The sequence below is a fragment of the Anser anser genome (genome assembly GCF_964211835.1).
Source record: "Anser anser genome assembly, chromosome: 1".
NCBI lineage: Eukaryota > Metazoa > Chordata > Aves > Anseriformes > Anatidae > Anser > Anser anser.
Genome location: NC_139720.1, coordinates 1,799,910 through 1,826,769, shown reverse-complemented (window position 1 = coordinate 1,826,769; position 26,860 = coordinate 1,799,910). Strand labels below are relative to the sequence as shown.

Genomic DNA, 26,860 nt, shown 5'->3' with positions numbered 1-26,860 from the left:
ATTTGCTTAATCCTAGCTATTAGTGCTGCAATTAATATTTTCAGGGCAAGCTCATCGCAGATGCCTTGCAGAAGGCACCCATCAGATAAGTAGCTCGCGGTGGAGGAAGATGAAACGTTTTGGCCGAGCCCAGCCAGCTTCAGGCCTGTGAGTCAAAAGATAAGGCTAGCATCTCTCCTGTCAACGTGGCCCCTTGATGATAATGATCCCTTCGGTGCCTTGGCACCCAGTGAAATGATGCTTCCATGTGCTGAAGGTACTTCTTCCACCATAAGGGATGTTCTTAACTCTACGTATCTCTTCTAGCCTTAGTGTAGGCAAAGGTTGGTGTGAGCCCACAGCAGTGGCATGGTTTGGTGGGACGGACAGAAGACCTCACTCTTCTGGTTCTTTCTTACATGTAGGTGCAGTTTTTCTTAAGAAAAAAAAAAAAAGAAACACTTTATCACATGCATTTGCAGCAGAGATAAGGATCCATTTCCTGGTATCACAGTCTGTCATTTTGGAAAGAGCACTTTAACAATCTTTCACACCAATTTTGTGTGTGGATAGGAATACAACAGGGGCATCGTTCTCTGCAACTGCATGCAGCAATGCAGTGGAGCCTACAAAATGTCTGCTTCGTGCCTTCTCGCTGCAGACTGCACACGTTTAACAGCTGCTGGTTGTGATGGTTGATCTGAAATATGCTTTGGAAAGAAGAGATGAAAATCAGTGGCACAATTGGTCTCAGTAAAATGTAAAGAGCTTTATGAAACGAGTAGTGCTGCTTCTGCAGGGACAGGCTGAGAAAAATAAACTAATTCTTACAGTCCTGCTGATCTGGACAGGGGAGGATGGACTCCAAACAAGGAGAATAATTTTACTGAATTCTTACAAATGAGACGCAATGCAGGCATCTTCCTCAGTTATCTTATGTTGAGGAGGAGACTCTGTGTGTCTTGGCTGCATCCTGTGGGCTCTCTGGTGCATCAGAGGAGACTGAGACAACATAAAGATGGTCTTTACTTTACATAAAGTCAGGGAAAGTGTTAAATCAGCGATAAAGGCCTGGTATATCCAAACAGTGAGCAGAGTTTAGCTGTTGGGGAAGGCTTTATCTGTTTCCCCAAAGACTTTTTTTTTTGCAAGAACAAGAAGATTTTGACATGTTCAAGCATGAGGTCCAAGTCATACCGAAGTCATCTCGTCTCCTGACTTGTAATCTCCTCACTTCCAGAAATGTAGCAGGCCTTGTACTCGCATCTCCGGTGGGTGAGAAGGGATTGTAAGAACTTGAGCTCTAACCAGAATGAGGAGCCAGCGCTTCAGACCAACATCCTGGTGCTTTGGTGCTTTCTGTGGTGCCAAGCAGATGTAAAACCAACATAGACTCAGGGTGTAGCTCCTTCCCTGACTACTCTAGCTTCACACAAAAGCCTTGAAACCGCTGAGCTTCAAATATTCCACCAGCTCCCATTGCTTGCCCTTCCCTCTTGGGAAGTTTAAACTTCCAGTTTTGTTTCCAGAGTTCAAGAGCTCAGATTGAAAAGAACTGGCAAGTTGGTTTGGCTTGAGAAAGCATTTTCTAAATCGAAGTAGCAACGGAAAAGGCAAAAACTGCCTGCAAAATCCTTTCCTGCCCAGGTGGACCCATGAAGCTTCTGATTATCGAGTCACCTGGCATTCATTTTCACATGCTGGCATGCAGATTTCCACGTGGCAGCCAGCAAACCTCATGTTCTTGTTGGTGAAATCTCCAAGCCTGCCGTAGGACCAGCAGGGATCAACGCTTGCCACAGGTGGTGCTCCCTCCCTGCATATTTAGCAAATTGCTGAGGGGGGTGAGGAAAACTGTCAGCCTCGAAGCCCTTCTGCTTCTCCGCAGAAATGGGATGCGAGGGAGTTTAATGCAGTGCTGGGCATGTCACGTAGGGGCAGGATTGTTGTTAACCTACGAAATTGCCTGTCATGTGGATAGGCAAGCTTGTACAGGCTGAAGAAGAGGCGTTCATGTGTCTGAGAGGAGGAGACAGCTCTGCTGTCCCGTTAACAGAATTTATGGGACATCTTCAGCTTCCGCTGTCAGGTCGAGCTTCCAAATGTCAGGGCCGTGCACTCCTTCAGGGGTTTGTATCGTTCCCTTTCCTACTGAGCAAGTGCTGCTCTTCAGTTTGGCATCACAGCAGATGTCAAGGCTTCCGGTTTCTGTTATAACACAAAGCTTTTGCTTAATTACTTCTGGTTTCAATTTTCTGGGTGGTAAAACCCTGCCCGTTAGTATTAAAATGTTTCTTCTTCCTCAGCGCTGAATTTTTGAGAACCACAGATGTGTGGAAGGATGTGAACAAACGTCTTGGACCGTTTTTGAGAAGCGCCAATGTAGAAGTCCTACACTTGCTGAAGTCCCCTTCGGCTTTTCAGAAGTAATAAATCTGCCAAGCTGTTCCCATTCACAGGAGCAGTTTCTTTTATTGCAATAAGACAAGAGAAATATAATTATTGACATCAGAAGTACGGAGACGTGGTTTAGACTGCTTTAGTGTGCATGTTTAGTGGTTGCAGCCCGTGAATCTTTCTGTAGGAAGACGATCATTGTTTGAATTAGTGCTTGCTCATTAACTTAATTTTATAAACGCGGGATTCCTAAATAGGGGCTCGTCTTTGCTGGAGGCTTGGAGGAAGGCAGCTGGGGCTATCTGATTTTAAAGTGTGCGTGTTAATATTTTTATGTAACAATGAATGTAGATATTTTATATAAAAATATTTTATATGGAAGTGGTGTCTTTTGGTGGTTGTAGAGGATGTTGCTGTTTGTGGCAGTAAGCAAACAGCTCGGGAACCTCTGAAAGTACCTGAACTAGGCCAGCTGGTGAAAGACAGCTGAGGTTTTAAAGCTGGGGTGGACCTGGAATCAGCCAACTTCTTCTGGACCTTATTGTGCTCAGGAGTTGTCTTTGCTGTTTGGTTTCTCTACTTTAGGAATACTTAGTGGGCTTTTCAGCAGTGCTTTTCTTCTTAAATCTTAGTGCTTTTTTTTAAAGCAGTGTGCAGATAAATATACGACCTCGCTGAAGCTGATGGCAAAATTCCTGGTAAATTCCCGGATTTTACCCTATTACAGGATTTTACCCTAGAGTGCTTCGTCCAACGGATTCATTTCAAGTGCCGGTCCATTTGCAAGTCACAGTAACTTCGCATCTTGGCTGACTCGCAAGGATTTCCTCTCTGGATACTGGAAAAACTTCATCCTTACCATTAATGCTTGTTTTCTAGCTCTGTTATCAGTTGGCTGAAGATGCTTCTTGTCTTCATTTTTTCCCCTTCCTCCCTTCTCTTCCTTTCCTGTCAGATCTGCCAGCATGTTTTATGCTTTCGTTTCTGCATCAGCTTTGAATCCGCTATCATCTGCGTGCTTGCTCTGAAGAAACAGCAGGAAACACGGGGTTTCTGGTGAATGTCAAACCCCTGCAGCAATGAAACTTAAAGGAAAATTTCAAAATGCCTGAGAAAGGAAAGCAGTGATAAGGCAGCCCTGAGAATAATTTGTGGAAGGAAGAACTCTTCCCAGAAAGGAATGTGATAGCAAGAAATGAACAGACTGGGAAGTAGCGGGGGGAGAGAAATAAAATCATTTCATGAAACTTTCCCTAAAAAATAATTCATGAGGAGGAAACTCCTGGTGATGCTGCTGCTGAGGTAAAGCAGTTAGCGAGGATCAAAAAGCCTTTTTCCCCCCCATTATAAATCAGTGGAATGAAGATTAGACAGTACTTAAAAATTCATATGGACAGTTCCTGGGGATCCTGATGAAATTTCATCACTTGTCTTCCTTTTATACTGGTAATGCTTGTCTGCTTTTTGAGAGCTGAAATAAGCATTCAGAATATGCTGAATCCTTATTTGAATTTCAAAACTCTGCACTCAAGTAACAGGTAGTCGTGTTTGCAGTGGAGCTGTTCCTGAAGATATTGTATTTTACACAGTGTGGGTCCTTACTTAGTGTCCGTAAGGCGAAGCTGGTGCCTTTGCTGTAATCGAAGGGTCTTCTAAAAACCTGACATGTAAGTGAATGCAGGAATTACTTCATCGGCTACATCAAGCTACAGGCAGCTCCATGCTAAAGCGGAGTTGTAAAATACTGCGGATTAGGAAATAATCCTTCATGCAGTGGAGAGCCATGGAGAAGCGAGCCTTTGGTAAATGTGGTGGGAGAAGAAAGTTGACGCTTTGTGCTGGTCCTCGCAGCCACGCGTGGGCAGCAGTTTGAGTGTGACTTTGTCACCTCCTGGCAAGCCCTGAACACAAAGGCTGCAGGCGTGAGTTCAGGAATGAGATTGGTCTTGCAAACTAAACCCTGACGCACCATTAGCATACTCAGCGAGCTGGAGAAAACAGCAGGTGATGGTTTGGGACTTGCTTCCAAATAGCGTTTTAAATGGTCTTTAACTTCGTCCTCCTAGCTGCACATCTTCTTTGCTTCCCGGCTTTTGTACTCAGCAGGGCAAATTTCAGCAGTCCCTGGAAAGCGGCCACAATTTCACGTTGTATCGACTTGCCTGAACATTTACCTTGTACTTCTAACCATTTAAGCTTTGCAGCTTTGTTGATTCAGTCGTACCTCCTCCCTTTGCTGTGAGAAGCGTAAAGCGCTCTGCAGTGTCTGTGCGCCAGGAATTGCAGGCTGTCAGCAAATCTGTTCAACGCTGCGGTGCCGTGGGGCTGGTGGTCCCCCAGTTACCACATCCTGGTGAGAGGGGAAGTACCTTATTAAATGTTTAACATAATTGCGAGCAATTGTCTGACCAAACCTTCAACTTTACCTGCAAATGGTCAGGAAGGCAGGCTTGATCACAGGCCTTGGCTTCCTGGTGCCTTGCCCTCCTCAGGCAATTTCATTTAGGGTTACTTTGAAGTCTTCCCAGAAATTAAGGCTGGGACGGACACCCTCCCAGCAGCCTTTTAACAGGGAGGGAAAAGGCACAGATTATTTCAGGCCTGTCAGATGCTTGGATGGGTCCCAGGTGGACAAGACGATTTTTGTTCCTTGCGCAGGACCCCGTGCTTGTCAACAACTTCTCCAAAAGAGGCATTTACCCCCGCGAGCAGGGGTGTAAAGCACGTCTGTGCAGCCACGGTCTTGCAGGCTTCGTGTTGCAACCCTCATCCCTGCCCTATTTGGATGCTTTGCTGCTCACCTTTATTCTCGATGTTTGTTTTGGTGAAGCCGTAGCAAACAGACACCAAAAAAGGCTCGAAGCTAGTACCGTGATTAGAATTGCAAATCTGGGGCGGCCCTGCCTCGTGTGGAGGAGGAACAACAACCTTGGCTAAAGTTTCCCTGCGTGTTTTAGCAAGTCGTTCCAGGGACTGGCAGCGAAGTCGCATGGCTTATTTTGGAGCTGGCCTGTGCTTGGATGTCTTTTTATCCCCACCTCCGTGGCTGAGGCAGTTCAGGGTGTGTAAAGTGGGGGGAGAGAGATTTAAAAAAAAAAGTGTGGAGTTTGAGTCTGGGGAACAGAGGCAAGGTCTGTTGGGAAGGGCATAAGCTAATAAACTAGCTCACCCGCTGCTGGGGGGCCTGAGCCCTCCTGGGCTGCCATCCCAGAGGCAGCTGAGCACCATTTGCATCCCACTGATGCTGTGCAGTGTACGTTCTCTTCTCCACCAGCAGCTTTCTTCTTGCTCTGTTGTCCTCCTGTGTTGGAGCACACACAGGAAATGTCCTAGTATAAAAGCAGGGACTCCAGAACCGCTGCAAATGCTGCTTCAGGCAGAGCTTTCTTACTCCTTTTTCAGTCTCTTCAAGAACTGTCAAGCACGCAATGAAATCCTCTTCCTCTAGGTGTCACCTCTGGATTGGGAAACAGATCTTCTCCCTTCACTCTCACCCCAAGGCACAACCCGAGTGTTTAAATTGGGGCTTAATATTTACAATAAATTGACCGGCTGGGCTACATTTGGAATTAATTTAACTTCACTGAGTCCAATGGTTAGTGCTTCCCTACCCAGGATAAAGGGAAGTAATTTCTTGACTACTACCGATGAGTGTCCTTTTTCCATTCCCCGCACAATTAATAATCTTTCATGACATGCTGTCTGCTGACCGTGTCCTTTTCCTAAACCACTTGAGCTCGGTGAGCTCTAAAATGACTCGGGGGGGAGGAAAGTGAGCGGGGAACCAAAGCACGTGAAGCCAGTTGGGCACGTGGGTGGTCTGGAGCAGGAACACAGCAGGGCTGGGAGCGTTCATCACCTGTCTCTTCACTTAAAAGCTCTTCTGTGAAGTTGCCTGGGTGGTTCCGGGTTTGTTGCTGACAGCCCAGGATATGTTAGTCTCAGCATCAGAGAGACCACAGAAGTCTGTTGCATAGGGTTAAGCTCATTTCCCACCCACACACGCATAAAGAAAGGTCTTAAGACTCTGTTATAACTGCTTCTGTATCAGTTTAAACCTCTAGCTGCGAGGTTTCCCAGCGAGCCGAAGTGATTGAATTTCCACGTTTATGTTTTTTCACGGCAGTTGTGTTCGTGAGTCCCTGAAACTGGCTGGAAAACATCACCCAGAGCACCGTGAAGCGTTCGCTAATTAGCGGCCCGTACTCAAAGTCCTCCACGACTGTTGTTTGCGTTAGTTTTGTGGGACTTTGCACTTCATACGGCGATCTTCCGAAAGCTCCGCAGCGGGTCTGAGCAGCTGATGTTGTTGTAACTGTTTTACAGAGGGCTTGGCCCCGAAACTCGGAGCAGTTAACGACAGACGGAGGCTGCTGCAGAAGTGCTGACTTTCAGCGAGATGTCTGCTAACCACAACACAGCCCGGCCTCTGGCTCGCCCGCCTAGAAGCCTGCCAGCTGCCGGCGGTGTCACGTCCCCTTCCCTGAGGTGCTTTTTATCACTCAGATGGGTCGGTGTTTTAACTTGTGCCGTACCAACAGGTGGGGAAGAAGCGATCTCCGTAGCAGGGGAAGTGCTGAGATGCGCGGTGCTGTCGGTGCAACGGTCCTTATCGGTGCATCAGGCCCTCTTTACTGAGCCCAGTTTAAAAACGTAACGTGGGGTGTTGCTGCCTCCAATTTCAGCTGACTAAAGCATCCCCCAGGTGGTTTTTGATATTTAATTTGCCCGTGATCATCTCTTTGCATCGAGCACACGTGGCGGGGCCGTTGCAATACTGATCCGTACACGGAAGGGGGCGGATTTGGGGTTGCTCTGGAACCAATCTCAACTCTCTTTGTGTAAAGAGTTGCTTTAGGATAATCTTTAGGAGAGACATGGTAATCTTTGTACTAACTGTCCAAGAATGTTCTCCACAACATGAATAACCACTGCTTGAGCCGAGTGAGCTTTAATAACGGGTTTCCTGTGGTCGCGTCTAGCAGACTTTCTCTCCTCTAAAGACTGGCTGTTCTTTCTGGTGAGGTGCTGTTTGTTTCCCTTGCACTGAGAGGTTTATTTTGTGTGTGGGTGGTTTGTTTGTTTGTTGTAATAACTGGGAACGGCTACAATGCTTGTATTAAAACCTCATTCCTGCTCTGCTTAAGGCTTGAAGACAGACTTCAGGTGTATTTGTACTTCTCCCGTGGAAAGAGATTAGAGACTCGTGTCTGAGCTCTCCTCCCCCTTCTCATCATGCTAGCTCATGCGTCTGCCTTGGCCGCCGAGCAGCGGCCTTTCCCTGCCAGCATCCATAAAATTATCCCTGGAGGCAGCGGTTCCTTGTCTACTGCAGTATCTGCATTTTCCCTGATTTCTTAATCCCTCGCTGTGTTGTTTTGTCTGAGTTTCAAGCTCTCTTGCTCTCCTTGCAGGCCTGTCATTACTCTGTTCCTTATCTGCCACTGCCTCTGCAGCTCCCGTGGCCACATACCCAAACGGCATCAGTCAGAGGCTGCCGTTTCCACCACGAGCACTCAGGTCTAACCCCATCTCTGCTGCCGTGCATACGCAAACCGAGCTAAATTGGCCAGGTGAGGAGAAAGGAAAGGATCTCCAACTGGAAATTGCCTTCCAGGACTGGAACCGAGTCTTTTCAGAGCTGATACTCCCCTCGTGCTTTCCCAGTGGCGGGAGGGAGCAGAGGGTCAGGGTACAAAGCATTGTGAGATGTGCTCCTCAACACCTCCAGGGAGGACTGAGAAGCATCGCCGTGGTTTTATGGTGGGAGCTGTAGGGCTAGAGGCTTAGGTCAGGCACAGGCACCAGCCTTTTGGACCGATTTCGGCTGTACCCCACTGCTGAAGCTCCCAAAATGCTGCGTGAGAAGTGAAGCTGCAGCCTCCAAATTCCCCGGGGGGAAAGGTTGTTAAAGGTTAAAATAGTTTGAAGAGAGGTGGTCTCCCTGAAAGGAGACAAGTGCCTTGCCTAAGCACAGAGGGTGCGCTAGGTAAAGTGCTTTAAATGAATTTAATAAAACACTGCGAGCCTTGTTTGTGAAAATAAATTCTCCCGGGGTGGTTGCTGGCCTATATCAACTCGGCACGGGTCGATTTGTTACTGGCTTGCAGAGCTGCCTGGGCTATCGGCGCTAAATGTGTTTACTTATCCTTACATTTAGTAAGAAAAGAATGAAAGGGACTGTCCCTTCAAAAAGTAAAAGCATTAAACAATCCCTTTTGTAATAGCAAAGTACACCTTCAAGCCCTTGTAATGTTTAAATATTTAAAATGTGAAGTCACTCAGGGCTGCCTTGCCACCCACTCACTGAGGTCTGTTTCTCTTACAGTCTTACCCTTAAATTGTGTAGACATTACATTACGCAGCTCCACCCTGCAGCCATTTCCTGCCCAGCTCCTCACTCCTTGCTCTTTTCCCATTATTTTCTCTCTTGTCTCCTTTTCTGTTTTTCCTACAGCTCCAATTTTTGTTTTTTTTTTTTTGAGTCTAGGAACTAGGCTAGCAGTTCCTAGACTGCTGCTGGCTTACCCTGCCCGCCCCAATCTCTCCCTCCCCTGGGTCTTTTCTCCTGCGTGGGATCAGCGCTAATCGCCTTCAGCCTCCAGAGCAATGCGGGGCATCTTTTTATAGCCCGGCCAAAGATGAGGAGGAGGAGGTGAACTTTCTTAAGAACATAAGAGCTGGTTCAGACCGAGTGTCCCTCTGACCTAATGTGCTGTTTCTGGGCACTAAGGGAAGAGCAGGAACAGGACTGTGTTTATGATGCTCCTTTTTCCCGTACCATCCCTGATCTCCAGCAGTTTTGGGGTTGTCTGCTTAGTGGCCCCCCTGTAAATCTCTTCCAAGGCTTTGGAAACTTTATTTCTAGTTCCACCTTGTGTCTCTGGTAGCTCTTGGCAAGGATTGTCGTGGGCCAGTTGTTTACACCAGCTCCAAAATGGGCTAAAAAGGGGGGTGCGCATCGCTCTGTGCCCACCCCAGCTGTGTTGTAGCGCTTCTGCAGAACTGCCCCGAGCAGGACAAAAAGTGCTGGCTTCGATTAGCTCAAGCCAAGTCCTGTGGTTTAGTCGGTTTGCTTTTCTCGTGAATCATAAATAATGACGAACACGTTCATCTTGTGCTGGTGAGTCCCCGCGCGGGCGCTGTAGCAAAGGGTAGGAGGCTTCCTTCAAACACACACGTGGCACTACCGCTGCTCTTACGGATCCCCTGCTCTCCTGAGAGCCTCGAGCTGTGCTAGAGTCCTGTAGAACAAAAAAGCTCTCCTACTACGGGCAAGCAACCCCATTTCAGCTGGGTTTTAGTAACTTTTTTATGTGCACGTGTGCAGCTTAAGCAGATGATTGTGTTTCGTTGAGCGCAAGCCCACCTGAATCGCCAGTGGGACCAGCTCGTGTTTCTGCAGGGCGCAGCCATGTGTGGGGGCCGTGCAGTGACTTGCTGCGCCCTGTTAATTGCTGATCCAGCCCTTGGGCCCTACAACGGGCAGAACTGCTCTCACACCAGGGGCTGCAAAGACACGGTTCGCAGGAAAGCGAAAAACATACAGCAGAAACGTTTGTTTGTATAGCTGCTTAGGGTTTTTTTTTTATTATTTTATTTTAAGAGAAAAGTTTGTGCCTGTCAGCATTAAAATGTATGTTTTCCTGACTGTTCTCTTGTGATGGCTTGTAATATTTATTGGATCGAGCTTGGTTCCCACAAGAACTCGAAATAGCCGTCTGGATTTGAAGCGACGAGGTCCTCCTGGGCTGGCACGGCTGCCGGGCGGCGCGGCTCGCTCCCATGGCTTCTGGGCACCCGCTAGCCCTCTGTCCCGACCGCTGTCCCCTGGGAGCGTTCGAAATAGGTACCAGAGGGGAAGGGGCTCCGGGGGCGATATTAAGTGGAAATAGTTGTATTTTAAGCGCAGCTACTTTCAGCTGAACTTGGAACCTTTTGCTCCCTGCCTGGAAACGTTCGAAAAGTTGAAAGTTCACTTGGAGCCCTCGGGAGCGTGGTTTTGTAGGATTAACCGTCAGGTGAGGTAACGTGGAAAGGTCTGCGGTTCGTTAAAGCGTGCAGAGATGGCGGCCTTGACTTTGGTACATGAAAACACGGCGAAAGTGTCCTTATCAGGTCTAGTCTTTATGACACGGTGCTCTTCTGTAAGCAGGGTCATTGTTTTGCTTCCTTTCCCTTTCCTCGTTGAACGTGCTCCAGACATGGAAACGTTTATTTGTGTTGAGTTGTGTGCTCATGGTGTATCACCTGGTGACATTAAGTTTACGTCTCTCTACTGAGAAGTCCGCTTTGATTTTTCATGGCGATGTGTCCCGAGAAGTCTACTTTTGATTTTTCTCTGAGAAAAATCGCTGAGAAGTCTACGTTTGAGCTCCAGCGAGACACTTGGCCGACCGGTGCCTCCTGAACGCCGCACGGGAGCTTCGTTTCCCCTAACTCCGGTCACCTAAAAGCCAGTTGCTTAAATCTGAGCCTCACCCAGGGTTCTTCTGGAGTCATGCAGAAGGAGAGGCGCCCCCCGGGGCACGGCCACGGCAGCTTAAAATGCCTGGCCGGAGGTGTCAGCCCCTGCGGGAGTGACAGGGGAGCCTGGGCGGCCACCTCCCATCGGGGGCTGACAGATGAGATGAAGCCTGGCCGCGCACACAGCAGGCAGAGGGGAGCCGAGGTTCGGCATGCGGCGGTGGCGTGCTTATATTCCTGTTGCTGCTTTTTGGTTGCGAGGATTATCTTGCGGCCCGCCGTCGGTGCGAGAAGCCGCGCGCGGCCCGCAGGGCTGATTGACAAGAGCCCGGTGCACGAAACCTGGCAGCTCACGAGCTGGGGCTGCGACGGCTGCGCCATCTGCCCTTCTGCTGGAGACAGCCCTGCAGCAGCCAGAGCCCCTTTGCATGGCTGCTGACAAGCAAAATATTTTGTCGGCAGCTGCACTGCTTCTCCCTAAAGTCCTCCCCCCCCTGCTTAAGCATTTACATCATAGCTCTGGAAAGGAGAGCGCAAATAGCTCCGTGATGCGGGCAGACGGACTTCACGCAGCGTGTGCTTCATCATGCAGCGGGAGGCGTTTGTTCTGTCGGGAGCCCTCCTTCGGCCTTCATGAAGAGGAATGCAAGTTTTCTCTTTCTAATGACAGGTTCTTGCTTTAATCCCCTCTGACGTGCTTGCAAGCGAGAACACCTGCGTGCAGAGCCAGAGCTCTTTGTGCGGCTCTGTCCCCGCGTGCCACGTGGAGGAGAAGCTGCTCTTGCCCACGCTCTGAGGCCGGGAAGGTGTCGGTGCTGAGGGCTGCAGAGCTGCCAGCTCCCTCCCGTGCCTTTTAAGAGCCATGCCACGCTGCTCCTGTGCTCTCAGCTTAGTTGTGGCAGCGTGGGCTCTTGTGGGGTGTTGCCATCAGCTCCTCGCCGCTTTTGTGTGCGCCTTTAGGGGTGACCTTAGGCCGTGGCTGCAGGTGGCTTGAACAGGCGCAGAGCGTTGTCTCAGCGCGCCAGCTCGCAAAGCGGACCAAAGGTTTTCCTCGCCAGGCTCGTGATTGCTATCTCCGCTGGGCCAACGCAAATGTTTGCACGGTCACCTTGTAAACTCGAGCGTTGCAACAGCGCTCTGACAAATAATCATCACAAAAGGCTTATTGTGAAGCATTTCCATTTCGGTGCCCCGCTGATGGTGCGCTGCAGCGCGTCAATCCCACCAGAGGGGTCTTTGCAAATGCCCCCACGTGCTGCGCATGAGCGTCGAAGTGATCTCAGCAGCTGGAAAATGGTTGGGGTGGGACTTCGGGGGGAGAGGAGACCTGGCCGTGTGCTGCCAGGTCCAGTTTTCCTTCTCCCGCAGAAAAGTCGGGCCGCCAGCCGTAGCGACAGCGCTGGGAGCTTGGCGTTTGCGGGCTTTGACGGGGAGCAGACACGCGGCTGGGGCGGGAAGTCTGGAGGCAGGCTGGAAGGAAGATGCTTGGGTCATAAGGGAAGTCTGTGGTGAAAAGATAGCACTCCGCTCCTCAGATGAAACCAGGCTCTGCTGCGTTGGCTGCGGACAGCCTGTGATTGTGCAGCTCGGCGGAGGTCAGACGTGTGATTATTTCAGGATATCAGCGCCCGGGTAATCTCGGCGCTTATCTGCTCGCGTTCAGCGCTGCCGTTGATTGCTTCTTCAGACAAATAGCTGCAGTAATCCACTGCGAGCTGCGAGGAGCAAACGCTTCCAAAATGGAAAACCAGGCTTCCCCCGCAGTCTGCGCTGAACTTCATAAAACCACTTACGAATTAAATGTTCTTTGTATAGCTCGAACCTGCCCGGAGTGTGTCTGGAGGCGCTTCCTTTAGGGGCTGTTCCAGCATAAAAGAACGAAATGATAGCTATTCCAGAGCGTCTGACAAAGTACAAGGAGTTCTCAGCTGAGCAGTAGCGGGGCTCGGTCCCGTCCAAGATGGCTCGAAGGGGCTCCGACCGCTGCCGCGCTCGCTGCCGGCCCTGCGTGTCTGAGAGCTGCTAGAGTTACTAATTGCACCGGTGTTGCGAAGCGCGACACTGCTGCTGCCAGCAAGTTTATTGCAGCTTACTGAAAGCACATTTCCAGAGAGCGAGCCCGTCGTCGTCCTTTTGCTCCCCGTGTAATTGGGGCTGCGCATACCCCGCTTCCCTTTGCGCGCCGCTGGCAGCGGGAGCACTGACGAGGCAGCGTTAACGACGGAGGGGCAGGCCGCAAACTTGAACTCCACGCGGAGTTCGTCGGCACCATTTTCCTCGCGGCCATTGAAGTAGGGAGTTCTTCTGCCCGGCTTTTAGACATTTAAAATGTCTCTCAATAGGTTTTTCTCCAAGTAAGGCTTTCACCCTGGAGCTTTTCAAGATAAGGAACCGTGACAAGCAGTGCTGTAAGCGCCCTTACTCAGCGTTTGTTTGCACAGTGCTTGGGAGGCCTCTCGTGCTGGCCAAGGCCTCTGGATATTGTTGAAGTGGAAATATTAACTATATTAAGTTGGAAATCCTGAGGCTTTTTTTTTTTTTCCCCCTACAGAAAAGCTTTACATTAACATTCAAAAGGCTCTTTGTGGAGCTTTCTGTTCTTGTCGTTCAAAATGGGGTTCAGCAGCGGGGCTGGCTTGTTTGGAAAGAGGCTTTTAACCTGGTGCTGCAGCGTTCACCATCTTAGTACTTAACTGGCACAAGTGGTTTATATTTAAGAACAGCTTGCACTGAAAACACAGCAAAAAAAAAAAAAGGGGGAGTTGGAAGTCAGAGGGGAAGGAAACACAACTGCTGCCCAGTCTGAAGAATGTATTTTGGAACTTCAGAAAGTGAAGAGAACTGCCAGATCAAAGCGTTTCTGCAGTTTCCTGGATAAGTCATCAAAAATAAGTCGAAAAAGAGCGCAGGCTGTCGAATGATGCTGACTAGGCTGTGCGGATTTACAGTAACAAGGCAGAGAAACGTCTCAAATAGCACTAATGGGAAGTCGCCCTAACCTGATGAGTGAGGCTCTTCTGTGCTTTGTCCTCTGCTCTGACTAATGGGCATCCATTCCAGCGTGCCCTGGGTGGATGTCTTTTGTCTTTTCTTGTTTACCCCTAAAACCTCATTTATTCTTCCTCAAAAACTTAAGCAAAAGTCAAAACAAGAAAACCTGTTTCTGCATAAGGCAAACAATAAAAAGACGTCCAAGAAGCCACACGGTGTAAACTGTTTGACGGAAACGTTGGCTTTTTGATAAAGTGATTTAAGACTAGGTGTTTTTCTCACTGCTGTTTACCTCTCCCTTCCGAACTTGAAGCAAGATGAAGCTCTGAAGGGAACCAGCAACCACGAAATGAAGTTCTGCGGACAAATTCAGCTGCGTGCCTGCTGCCCTTGCTGCTGCATCCACGCGGGGCTGTGCCAGTGAGAGGCTCCCGGTGTTTATTCAAGGAAGGCGGCAAACAATGACTGTTTCCTGAGCCTGGCTTCGCTGTGAAACAATGGAAGCCTGCCCGCTCGCCTTTATCAAAATGTTATCTACTAAATCACCCAAACTTCCTCTATTAAGATTATTGGGGCCTCATCTCCTTCCCTGCTATGTCGCCGAACAGGTTTGGGGCTCCGGAGTTTCCAGCAAGAAGCTGGTTTCCTAAATCTGTTTGCAGGCCAGCTTGAGAATATTATAAATTACACACGCTCTTTTTTTTTTCAGTTTAGAAATATTTCATAACCTCTTTATGGACCACCAACATGGCAGTCTTGATTTTAGCAGGCTGTGGAAAGATTTACTCTTGGCACGGCGGCAGTATCATCGCTTGCTGGTAAGCAGCCTGGAACATTCATTTCTCAAAGCAAACAGAGGGTACCAAAACAGAATTGTTTGTTCTTTCTGTACAGTCTCAATGCTCTTGCCCCTCCCCTGCTTTTGGCCCGGAGAGGTTTTCTTTGCCAACGTGTTGCTGCAATGTTTTACATCTAGAAAATTATTTTCGGCTGTTCGCGCAATCTTCTTCGTAGCCCCGAAGTTCTTCGTCGCTGAAAGGCGTTAGCTAGCTACAATTAACTCTTTCTGCTTGCCTGAGTCCTGGTGAGATAAGGACCCAGCCTTTTTCCTTGTCTCTCTGCTCTTCCTGTCATAAACAAGAAAATGACTCTGGAGATGGTCTATCAAGAAGAATCTTTTTTTTTTTAAGAAACCCAGGAAATGACAGAGCCCGACTTCAGGCTTCGTTTGGGTGACACAGCAGGAATTTCTGTGGATGTCCCTGCAACAGGGCTGTTGCAACAGCTTTGCTGTAAACACAGCAATTAACTACATCCAAGTGTTGGCACCGGCGCAGCGCTTTATTCTGCTGTCTTCAGGAGCTAAAACATTACATCCCGGCCACTCTGCGCTTCTTCCAATTAATCACGCAGTGTTTTGAGCAATGCCCAACAGCACGGAGCTCCGTCACGCAGCCCTGCTTCTTTTCACGTTGCGTAGTGCGATGCGCTAGGTGAAACTTCCAGGCCCTCTCCTGCGGTCATCACCAACCTTTCTCTGACCAGAATCATCCTCGCGTTGTTGAGAGACCTTGCGAGGGATGCCCGGCTGAGCGCTGCAGGCGCGAGTCATCCGTTTGCACATCGTACACGCGGGCTACGGTTGGCTCTGCGCTCCTGGAGAGCTTTGCGGGCCGTAGCAATAAGCTCCGGGCAGATCCGGAGGACAAAATGGAGCAATTTTCTGCCAGCGGTCAGCGCAATCGTCTCTGCTCCAGTGGGTACCTCATCGAGGCTTGGATAGCAAGCAGTGACTGGGGAGGGGATGCCGTGATGATGTGTGATGTGGCTTTGGAGGCCACTTTCCTAAAGGACTTTGTTCCTAAATGTCTCTTCCCCGCTTCACACAAGGTCTGCCACCCTCGATGTCTCTCCGCATGCCACTCTGGACAGTTCTTGGCAGATGGCAGCTCCCTGTTTGGCCAAAGACTTGCCAAGGAAGGGGATTCAGTAAGGGCTCTTAGCACCACAAAAGGTTCCTATCAACAAAAGATAGTGGGGAAGTGGCTGTGATACCAACAAATGAGGGAATTCCTGCCCCCACACCATCAGAGGTGTTGGCAGCACATGGGAAGAAGCAGTTTCTGATTTCCACTTTGCCCCCTTCTCTTGATTGAGTCCTCTTAGTGGACGTTGGAGATGTTAACACCCGGCTGATCGTCCCCGCAGGCTGGCTTTTGGAAGGTGCTGTCAGGCGGATTCCCAAGAGACCCTGAGAAAATCCTGATCCAAGGGCAGTGGGGAGGCCAGGGTGCATCTCGCACAGTCAGCCTGGTGATTCCTACCCCAGCTCGAGCAGAGGGGGGAAACGAAATGCTGCGTAGATAGGCAGCCCGGTGAGGCACGCTGCCTTATAACGTGCAGGCCAAAACAAAACACTGCTTCGGATTAAAATCCTATTTAACAGCTCTCTAATTGAAATGAGATGTGTTGGACAGTAACTGGAAATCTGTAGCGATCGTTAAACCCACGAGGACACGATGATTGTACAGAATACCTTTAAATCTGAGCTTTCTTGAAAAGGCGTACTTGATTAAACCCCGTAAAATCCCTTCGGGTTGGAAATTGAATGCAGGGACACGGACGGGCCAAACTGTCCCACTTGTCCCCAGCGGCAGCTCCGCGCCGGCGGCCCCTCTGTCACCCGCAGGGCAGCAGCAGCAGCCCCCATCCCTACTGGGATGACGGCCTGAAGCCTCGCGTGGCTTCCAGGCCACCATTTGGCTACCTCTGCTGCCGGAGATCGAGATCCATGGAATAAAATCGTGCTCCTGCTTCCCAGCTAGAAAGCTGCCGCCTTCGACTGAGCCTGGTGGCTCTGTCTGGCCGCGCAGGGCATGGTTTGCGGACCATTAATTAGCTCTCCGCTTTTCTAGCTGCAGCTGAGGAAGGTTTAATCAAACTCATAAATTTTGGTCTGGGCAGCTCAGCAGGTTGGGATTAAACAGTGAGGATTTTTCTTTCTCGTGAGAGAAAAACTCGCTTTTAAACTCTAGTTTAAATTTCAAAGAAATCCAGTGCTCCTTCCCAGGTTTTTTTCTTCCCGAGCGGTATGTACTCTTATAAATCCCAAAGAATGTTCCCTTCTAGAGGATTCTTCTCCATCCGGCGTCCTAGTATGCAGCTCTTGGAAATGCCACTTTCCTTTCTGGAGCGCTCTCACAGACAAAGCGATTATGTTAAAAGGTTTTGGCTGATCCGAAGGTACCGAAAGCGGTGCGGTCTGAGGAATATTTTCCTCTGGGTTTATGTAAATTGTAATTCGTGCATGTGGCGTTTTGAAACAGCTTATTTTTTTATATATTTCAGGTATTTTATGTATCTATATATTTAGATATTTGTGGCATATTTAGTATTCTAACCACTCTGAATGTTCCAGCTTCCAGATTTTCCACTGTAGCTGCTGCTCACTTAGCATTTTCACCTCTCACGTTGCCGCTGCCTCGCACGAACCCTTGGCACGGGCGAAATGCTCCCTCAGCAGGTCCCGAGGGGACATCGGCCTCCCCAGAAGCCGCGGGGACGTGTTTGTCGCTCCTGTTCCACGCCACCTCCTCAGGCAGCCCCACAGCTCTCACTCCCCGTCCGGATCAAAGTACAGCATTGTCTGCTGACCTCTGCTCCAGCCTGTTAGGGCCAGCAGCCCCGTTCCTTCACCCCAAACAGGGAGGGAAGAGAGGAGGAGGCCCTTCTTGCACGTAGAGGTTTCATCATCGTGGTTCCAGGTGCCTGATAGAGGTTTGGGGTCGTCTCAAGAAACTAAATGTGCTGCCTTCCCGGGGGCAGGAGCACAGAACCAGCTCGGGCGTTCACCACTTGGTTAGATGCCTTCTCAGAAAGTACCATACGGCGTCGCTTGGATTAACAGGAGTATCCTAAGCAAAGGGTCAGCACGGAAACTCGCTTCTGGGGGGGGGAAAGTGCTAAAAATCTCACCCGTGTAACGTCCATAGCGTACAGCTGCTGCATAAAATATTTGCCTCGTCACCAAAAGCATCCTGTACTCTTTCACGTCTTTCTTGGAGTAAGATGTACTTCACGAAACATTTATCTTGGTGCTCTGCATTGGCTGGTAGGAGCGCAAAAGTATTTTCTGGGTGGTTGACTTATTTTTTCCAAATACCAATCCGGAACACCGCACCCTGCACAAACCTTTTACAGACAAATGCTTTTTCTCTCCTGATACGGAAAGTTGCTGACGTGAAGCGCTACTAATACTCCGTGAGATGAATTTCCAGCAATGCTGGTGTGTAAGTCCTCTGAAACTCGGAAGGATTTGCATTCCTATATTATTTCCAGGTTTTTGAAAATCCTGGGGGATCTCTGAACAAAGAAGAAAGGTGCAGCTGGCGGGGAGATGCCTTTTCTGTCTGATTTTTTGACAGCAGAGGGGAAATCTTCCCCCCAGTTTGGTGATGCAGCTGGCTGCCTTTGAAAAAAAAACCCTGTGGCCCATTTGGGACTAAAATTCTACATGCAGAAACCCAATGACAGACAAAAATGTTTCTCCACGCTAGGGCCAGAATAAGCTTTAAAAAATTGTTGCTGGAAACATACCTTAAGTCCACCAGACAGTGAAAGCTGGAACGTAACTTGTTTGCTTAACTCCGTGCTAGCACAATAAATGACTTGCATAAGGCAATTCGTTTACCATTGTTCAAAGAGCAAGGATTATACAAACGCTCTATTGTATGTATTACTTTCTGGTGGTTTGACTTTCTTGGATCGAGAGGGACTTAATGAAAGACCACAACTCAATTCCTGCTTGTGATTTTATGGGAAACTACAAGGCTGCATTGTCGAAGGTGCAGTTTGTTGCTTCCTTTCATTTCAGCTTCATTAACCTTGGAAGATGAGGTCACGATACGATTCGTTTTTATTATTATTATTATTTTTTATCCTTCCTCTTGGTCAGATTTAAAATAATTGGCAGATTTGTGGTCGAAGAGAGAGATTCTTCCTGACCAGCCTGTAGGGCCCAGCGGGGAGGGTTCTGCCTGCCTTTGTTGCACAGTGCTGCTTTACTGTAATAAAATGGGATTTTTGGTCTACCACCTGCAATCGTCCCAGGGAATACTGGCAACCCTTTGGTCTCTCCTTCCCAAATACTGCTACATCATTGTCTTCAAGACTTCTGGGCTAGGAGCTGAAGGCCTACGATACCATTGAAGCTGTGGAGAACAGGTGTAGGTTATCAATTAATACAGCACCCTATACGTCATTTACCTTAATCCTTTTTTCTACCCGCAGGTATCCTCTGAGACGAGGCAGCTCTTTCACGTTTCTGACTCCAGGACCACACTGGGACTTCACCCTGGTGAGTAAACCCCTGGTGGTGCTTGTGACAAAAGCAGGAATAGGAACGTGGAGGTCCCACTGCTTGGAGGGGTAGGAAAATCAGCCCATTCCTCTCGCTGCCTGGCTAGGCAGATACTTCCTAAGCCACTGAGGCTGTACCTGGAGGGTACTTTTTGCACGCAGGGATTAAGAGAAGACAGGATATCCTGGATGCTGTGATTTCTTCATAGACCTCTTACTTTCTGATGTGTTGCAGCAGTCCTGCTAACTAAGCTGGCACTGCAATAGCGAGATGTAAAGCGTGGTATAAATGGAAACCCTTTTTTTTCCTTAAATACAGCAATCTGTATTTTATTGGTATAGAGACTACCCAGAACATATGTGTGGCCTTAGTGCTGAAAGCCTTGGACTCTTCTCTCCATCCCGTAACAGGCATCAACAAGGGAGGTGGTTCACATCTTGCTCCAGCCTCTGGTGCTGGTAGAGAACCTTCGCTGGATTTCTGTTCTTAAATGCTTCATCACGAAGTCTGTCTTCTGAGGATTTGGAGGTGATTACTCAGCTGAAGGAGGTGCTGGGTGTATAAATGTTGGCCTATCTTAAAGCTCATTTTCATGAGCAGCCTAAGCTGACCTGACCCCGCTGCCCTTGGAAGCGGTGATCCCATCATCAGCCAGCGAGACTGATGTGGCTGAAAAACTTGCTTTACCAAAAGGAAAACAAAGTGTTTGGGATGAGCTGAGCCGGCTGACCGCACGAGCTGTATGGATGCCAGCACCGGCACGAGGAAGGGCGTGAGAACGTCTGGGGGTGGGGAAAAGGACAGGAGCACCTTTTATGAAGGAAATCCCGTCTAAAATCAGCTGGAGCTTCTTGTGAGAGCGTGCATTGGGACAGGCTCTTTGCTGCCTGTGCCTCGAAGGGCAGCCATGTGCAGATTTGAGGCTGCACGAACACCGGTCCGGTGTGGGAGTGGATAAAACAAAACCGTAAGCGCTTGTAGATGTGTTTTGCCTAATTTTAGAAACTTTCATCTGGTGACTACAGCTACATTGGACTTACACGTTCGAATATTACAAAGCCCTAGAAATCATATTATTTAAAACTTGAAAACTCTGTGCTCTATCAGCAAAGCCATCTATGGCCAAAGCGCTGTATTTCGGCAGCAGCCCGTGGGCAAGCCAGAAGTGTACCTTTCCTGGTGTTATTTCTCCCATGTGCGTTGCACAAGAGGCTTTTTTTCCCCCTGATAACCAACTACTCATGTGCCAGTCACAAACAGCAGCTCTTCGTGCCGTAGTTTGTGCAGCTTTTCAGCCCAAAGCCTGTAAGCCCTGGCCTGAGTCTCAGGGATAGTGGGTAACGGGGCAAATATCCTTTTGGGTTGGTTTAAAGAGGACCGGTGCCCGTTCTGTGCACAGTCCTAAGAAAAGACGAGCACAGTTTGGGTTCAAACATCCTCAGGATGGCTTCTGACTGGGAGCAAGGTTACTCCTGGTCGCTTTCCTTTCTTCCTCTCCGTTAAGAAGGATGTGTTTATGAGAAACAGGCGCTTGATCGTTGTTGATTTAACAGTTGTGATGCTGTTTTGGTGCTTTATGACTTCAGGTGAGCAAGAAGCGGCAAAAAAAACCAGACTGACTCCTAACCAAAAAAAATTTCCTGCTTTCATGCAAAAGCCCTTAATATGCGTAAGGAAAACTAGCTGACGGGAACTGCTTGCAAACTGAAATCCAAGCTCCTGGAGCTTTAATCGGAGCCCTTGAAATGTAATTAACATCCACATTCATGGCGTTGTTTAGGTCTCCTAAAGTAAGTCACAAAATATTTAGATTCCCCCTCCTGCTTAGCATTTTTTATGCTTCTCCTTTACAATACCTCTTTGAGAGCTTAAAATCAGGTCTCACGGTTTTTACAGTTTAATAACTTTCCTAGAAGTAACTTTTTCCACATGACTGGAGTTTCGTGAGGAGGTTAACGTGCCACATCGCTGATTGTGACCGTCTCAAAAACGCGAGCGAACGGCACCGTAGCGCTTTCTTTTCTATCGTGTGGCTTTAAACGCCCAGGTCTGAGCAGTCTGAAGAGGCAGTTTTCCTGGAATCTGTTTCTGTTCTGGCACCACGCAGGAATGATACAGCTGGCTCTGTACTCAAACGTCTACGTTCTTGTATGAAACTATATTGGGCAAAGGAAATGGGGTCCAGCCAATGCAATACTTATTGCATAAGTCTAGCCAGTTTAAAAACAAAACTTTGGCCTCCCTTTCGTGTCTGGGCTTTGGTCTGGAGCTTTATGGTAAAGATGTTAATATCCTTGCCTGCATAAGGAACGAATAATATTCCGACCAGAAAGGCGTGGTGTCTTTGTCTTTATTGCAAGCTCCCTTCTGTTAAATAGATGCTAATATCCTCGCCTTACATATGGGAAAAATAATCTGCAGACCAAAAAGGTGTGGTTACAGCAGTCTTTTATTGTAGGGTTTGGTAAATAACCAACTCTGAATGTTTTACTAAGCCTGAAAAACAAATGTCTGCGTTTGCATATGTTCTCAAGCCTGCCAAAGGTCTGTTCAAAAAGCGGGGAGTGTGCTGGGCCATTAATGCAGTGACAGTGCTAAAATTTGGTCAGACAGAATGCCTAACGTGCGAGTTTTTTTCCTCGGTAGTTAGCAAAGGGACTCAGTGACATGACAGGGGCACTGTCCTGTCTTCTCAGGTATGAACCAGAAACGCTGCTTGAAGTTATCAGAGGACTTTGAAATTGAATCCACTTCTTTTAGCTCGTTTGATCGGTTAGGAAAAAAAATCACAAAAACACAAAATAAAAGAAATTAGTGAGTGAGCTTCTGTATCTCAGCATTACACGTGTTAATTTAATAGTTAAATGGTGGAGTTAGCATAACGTGGACGGGTGAGAAGACTCCTTGGAGCCTAAAAATGCTCGATATGAAAGGACGAGCAAACAAGAGAACAGGTTTCTGAAGCCCTCCAGGGAGGCTGGACATCCCCTCAACAGCATCAGACTTTCAAAGGAGCTATGTAAACTCGGCTGGTCAGCGCTTAAAAATAATTTGAATGCTTGTATTCAAACATTTTAAACACACTTACAATGATGACAAACCTCTACTAAAGCTGAAACTTTCAAGTTATATGAATAGATTAATAAATTCTAAGAAAACAGGAATTGCTTCTGACAGAAAGTCAAGCTGCTGGGCTAGCAGAGCACAAAAAAAAGAATTTTTTTTCAGTTTTCAGAATAGGCTTGCGTTAGTAGTTCCCTCTGCAGCTGCAGAGAGGTGGTTCTTCCCATTTCAATGGGAATGGTTCAGTGGTTAGTCTGTTAAACAAGCGAACAACGTGCAGGCCAATATAAAAACACAAAATAGTTTGTTTTCTTTTTCCTCTGTTCTTAGTGAAGTGGAAGAAGATGGACTCTGCTCCTTCCTTAGTTTTGAACAGCAAGGGTCAGGCACAGGACGAAAATCGAGTGCTTGTTTCATGGGTGACCAATTTATGCTCGTGACCCGTGTTTTTTTCCAGGCTGGTACTGTCCAACAGGATGAGCCCATGCTTAGTTTTCCATTATCTGGGTAATGCAAAAATAACGTAGAAGCCCAGATAGCACAGAAATAGTGGGAGGTATCAGGAAGCTCCGTGCCGATCATTGTTCCACTGACTTTTGCTCTTCTTCGGAAAGGAAAATAGCTGAGAGCTGCCCTGCCAAAAGCCTCATCTTTCCTCCACAAACACATGTATTCTTTGAGCCTGTTGCCTTCCTAGCAGGGATGCCTCAGCCACAGCTGCCTGCTGGCCATGTCCACAGCAGGTGATACTTTAAATAAGTGACCAAAGTGCCCTCACATGGGTGCATACAGCTGTATAACCCAGTGCGAAACTGCTTTGTGCTGGCACTGCCTCCAGGGGAAGTCTGTGGACCCCTCACTCACGAATGCCAGCCAGGCTGGGGATCAAACATGACGAGAATTAAATACGGTATCTGCTGGTGTCCCCTTAGAGGCATGAAGTCCTATGGGTCACCGTGTCTGACCCCCTCGGTACCTAACTCCTTCAAAAAGCCCAGCTTTAGTGCTGGATTGCTGACCTGAGAAACCATAACGGTCTAAATGAACCTCGAATCATTTCACAGTGGTTAACTGCCATGTTCTGCCTTCTTACTGAGGTTTCCTACTTAAGACTTCACTCACAGTCGCAATTATGGGAGTGCAGAGAAACAAACGTAGCATATAAGTATAATCACATGACAAACCTCACAAAATAGCATAAACGTGCTATGCGTTTATTGTCAACCTTTAGATTTTTTGAGTTATTTGCTGGAATAAAGTTTTAAAAACGTCTCTAGACCACTTTGTAAAACACAGCCTTCTTTCAGGTTGCAAATCAAGTGCACAGCTATAACTTGGTTTCGTTTCTTACAGAAAAGGAAGCGCCGAGAGAAGGACGATGATGTGGTCAGTCTCTGCAGCCTTGACTTTAAGGTAACGAAAACATTTTGCTCTACGGTATTGTGCAAGCATCCCCTCGGTGAGCTGCGGTGGCTTACCCAGGGGAACGGCGTACTTTGTGTGTTTGCATTTCCCCGTCAGCAGCACAGAGCCGCGTACAGCTGTGTTTGCTCTCAGATACACCTCTGGGGTGGGCTGAGTCCTGCTTGGGATATCCATAACGCTGCTTGTGATCCCCTGTTTTAATCATTTGAATCCCAAATGCGCCACAGTTGTGGTGTTGTGTGAAACGAATGCGCGTAACCTGCACTTGGCAAAAAAAAAAAAGTAAGCATTTTCAAGCCGTGGGGAGCAAAACCGCGCAAAGCCCCCTTCAAATGCACTTACTTCATTGTTTTGCAAACAAGCTGGACAGGCTGGGCAGTAAATTGTTCTTAAGGCTGCGGATTAAAGGGACTTAAAAAATTGAGGGTGGGGAGTTGCAGAGCTGTATCTTGGGAAAAGATACGAGCTGGGTTTTCTGAACGGGAATCTGCTTCCCGCTCTCCAACTGGCCCGAAGATCTCACTGTCAGACACTTCTCTGAAGAGGGGAACGAGATAAATTGTTTGGGGTTTTTCCCCCTAGGAAGTTGCTATTGAGTTGAGAGTTAACAAGTGGCTTTTACAGTTTATTAGGCTGGGTTTAAAAGTAATTTGCTAGTAGGGAATTTCCTGTTTGACCTAATGACCAGCGCATCCTCTGTTTGTTGCCACTTACTCTGCGTTTGTGCATTATTTATGAGCCTCGCTTAGCCTGGCTACTGCTGGATGCTTGCCGTCACCGATTGTCCTGTCCAGCAGGCTAACTCTGGGCTTTGACCTCTCTAAACCAGATCTCCTGCTCCAGATAAGGCCATCCCTGTGATTTCCTAGTAGGGGAGGGAAAAGGGCAAAAAGGATTCTCTGCCGAGGGCTGTGTGACACAGCAGTGCTGGTGCCTCCGCGCTGACTGTGTTGTGGGGCTTGTTTCCTTTCTGAGGTCTTTCTGGTTTTCTGATGCAGATGGGAGTGTTATGGCTAGGAAAGCTGCCCTCGGGGAAGAGGATTTTCTTTTCTTTTTCTCTTCTTTTTAACTGGGCTAAGTTGGGTGTTGAACAAAATTGCATGGACTAGGGTTTCTCCCACAAAGCAATCGCTTCTAAGGCAAAACTGAAATATCGACAGTAACATGTTTACCCGCTTTTTAAGAGTTTTAACTGGAATCTTCCAAGGAAAAAGGGAAATCCCTAGGCAATACAGTCAAAGTTCAGACTGCAGCTTTTGTTTTAGCTGACTTTTTACCTTGTTCTTTTGAAAGGGTCAGGCTCTCTGGGATATTTGAGAGTGAGGCACACCCACCAAACATACTCCAGTAGCCTTGTTGAAAGACATTAACAGTACTGATTGGGTTGTAATTTGTAGGCTTTTTGATAACAGCCCTCAAGGTTATTTAAAAAAATTAAACACAATGCAATCAACTATTTATAGTCACATTTTCAAAACATATCACCAGCACTTCAGAGTCTCATCACACACTAATGCTGCAGAGATTATTTTGCTCTGTCTAGATTGGATGAGGGTGAATCAACAGGCTAAAATTTAGCTCCATTAGACAGGGATGTATCTGTTTCATTAACAAAATAAGGTCTCAAGGGAATTTCAAGATAATTTAAGAATGTTACGTATAGGTTAGGTCATACGTTGTTTATCCCCATGTTGCAGATGGGAACTGACTTTCAGAGTTTGTCAGTATTAAGTGTCAAACTCCACCACGTAGCTCTTATTTCAGCTCCGCTATCTCCCCCAGCCAATACAGCCCAGCTGCCGAGCTGCTGTTTTGTCGCCACGCTTGTAGTAACAGGGGAGTTTTGCCAGCACGCCGCATTCACACTCCTATCAGACATAGTTGTGCTGACAAAAATACCATGTAGACAGTGATCCTGTGAAGAGGTGTTTAGGAGCAGGCACTGTAGTATCCAAACCTGGTGTCCTACCCGATGTGTGTTTTTAAAATAAAGCTAGGGGAGAGTTTATTTCATTTGGGCATGTACCTGTCTTTCTGAAAAGGCCGAGCAGGCCTTTCACGACGTTTGAACCTTGCATATTCTAGCTCATCGTGCCGCATGCCGGGAAGATGGTATGCAAAATGGCGGGGGAGATCGCGCCACCCCAGACGGCCCGCAGTGCCCAGGCTGCTCTTGTTTGTTTGGGTTTGTTAACCTCCTCCTTGCCCGCCAGAGTCCCGCTCAAAACTGAACCAGATCTCTTAGGCCTGTTAAGCTTCTTCCTTGACATACAGCCTAAAAATCCCTCCAAACATTATCAAAATACGAGTGGGAAGTTATAACCTGAGACCGCAGTTACAGCAGCCACTTCCTTCAGCACTGAGCCACCCCTTCTCATGTGCCAAAACATTTATCCCCCTCCTTTTGGGGGAAAAAGGAGGTATTTTCTCCCCGTATCATTTCTGGAGCAACACTACAACGTTGGGCTACTGATAATTGTCTGGGTAAGAAAGAACAGAAAGTGAATTGCGGTGCAGGGGCAGAAACAAGAACTCGAAGACAGGAATTTGTTAAGCAGATCTTTATGCTTCAATACTGAGAGTTACTTCTGCATTTCAGGTAGGTTTGTGAGCTACTTTTTGTTAATTGATCGCGTACAGACTGATTGCATGTTACCCACAGTTATGCAGGGCGTTAAATGATTCACGGGAGGAAGCAGTCCTGTGTTTTTTGAAGGCGTGTGTATCTTGATGTTTGCTAGCAACTAGATAAACAGTTTTCTGAACATGACAGGGAATACACGGATGTGATAGTGTATTTTACCAGAGGCAGAATGAAGCCAAGCTGAGTAATGTGTAAGAATCACGTCTTGTCTGGATGATGTTTTCTGCTGGTTATGGGTTGTCTGTGTAAGGCTTTAGGAAGAGGGATTCCACAGAGGAAGTGAAGTCTTAGTGAAGACCCTTTTATGAACCTCCGTGCTGTGTCCTCTCCAAGCCTTACTCACCTTCAGGGACCAGCTCTGTGAATATTACTCAGCCTGGCTGCGAGAGGAGTCCAGCCCAAACAAGCCCTGGAGTTGTGCTCGTGTTGGCAGCAGAGAGAGACTGTGACGCTAAAGCTGACAGCGACAATCCTTCCAGGGAAAGCAGATGAAACCCGAATATTTTTATGGTAGAAAATGACTTGGAAGAAAAGAG

The 26,860-nt window shown here is 47.9% G+C and overlaps 1 protein-coding gene across 3 annotated transcripts in view; it reads left to right on the top strand.

The window, feature by feature from the left end:
• NET1 (neuroepithelial cell transforming 1) overlaps positions 1–26,860 on the top strand; it is a 50,306-nt gene that overhangs the window by 7,383 nt on the left and 16,063 nt on the right. For 2 of the 3 annotated variants that reach the window (XM_083826678.1, XM_083826679.1), the window contains exons 2-3: positions 19,123–19,189; positions 23,609–23,668. In XM_083826678.1, coding sequence (XP_083682804.1) covers positions 19,123–19,189; positions 23,609–23,668 — 127 coding nt within the window. Of the gene's footprint in view, positions 1–6,760; positions 6,865–19,122; positions 19,190–23,608; positions 23,669–26,860 lie in introns of those variants that run through there. The other variant, XM_083826680.1, reaches the window with a different exon arrangement.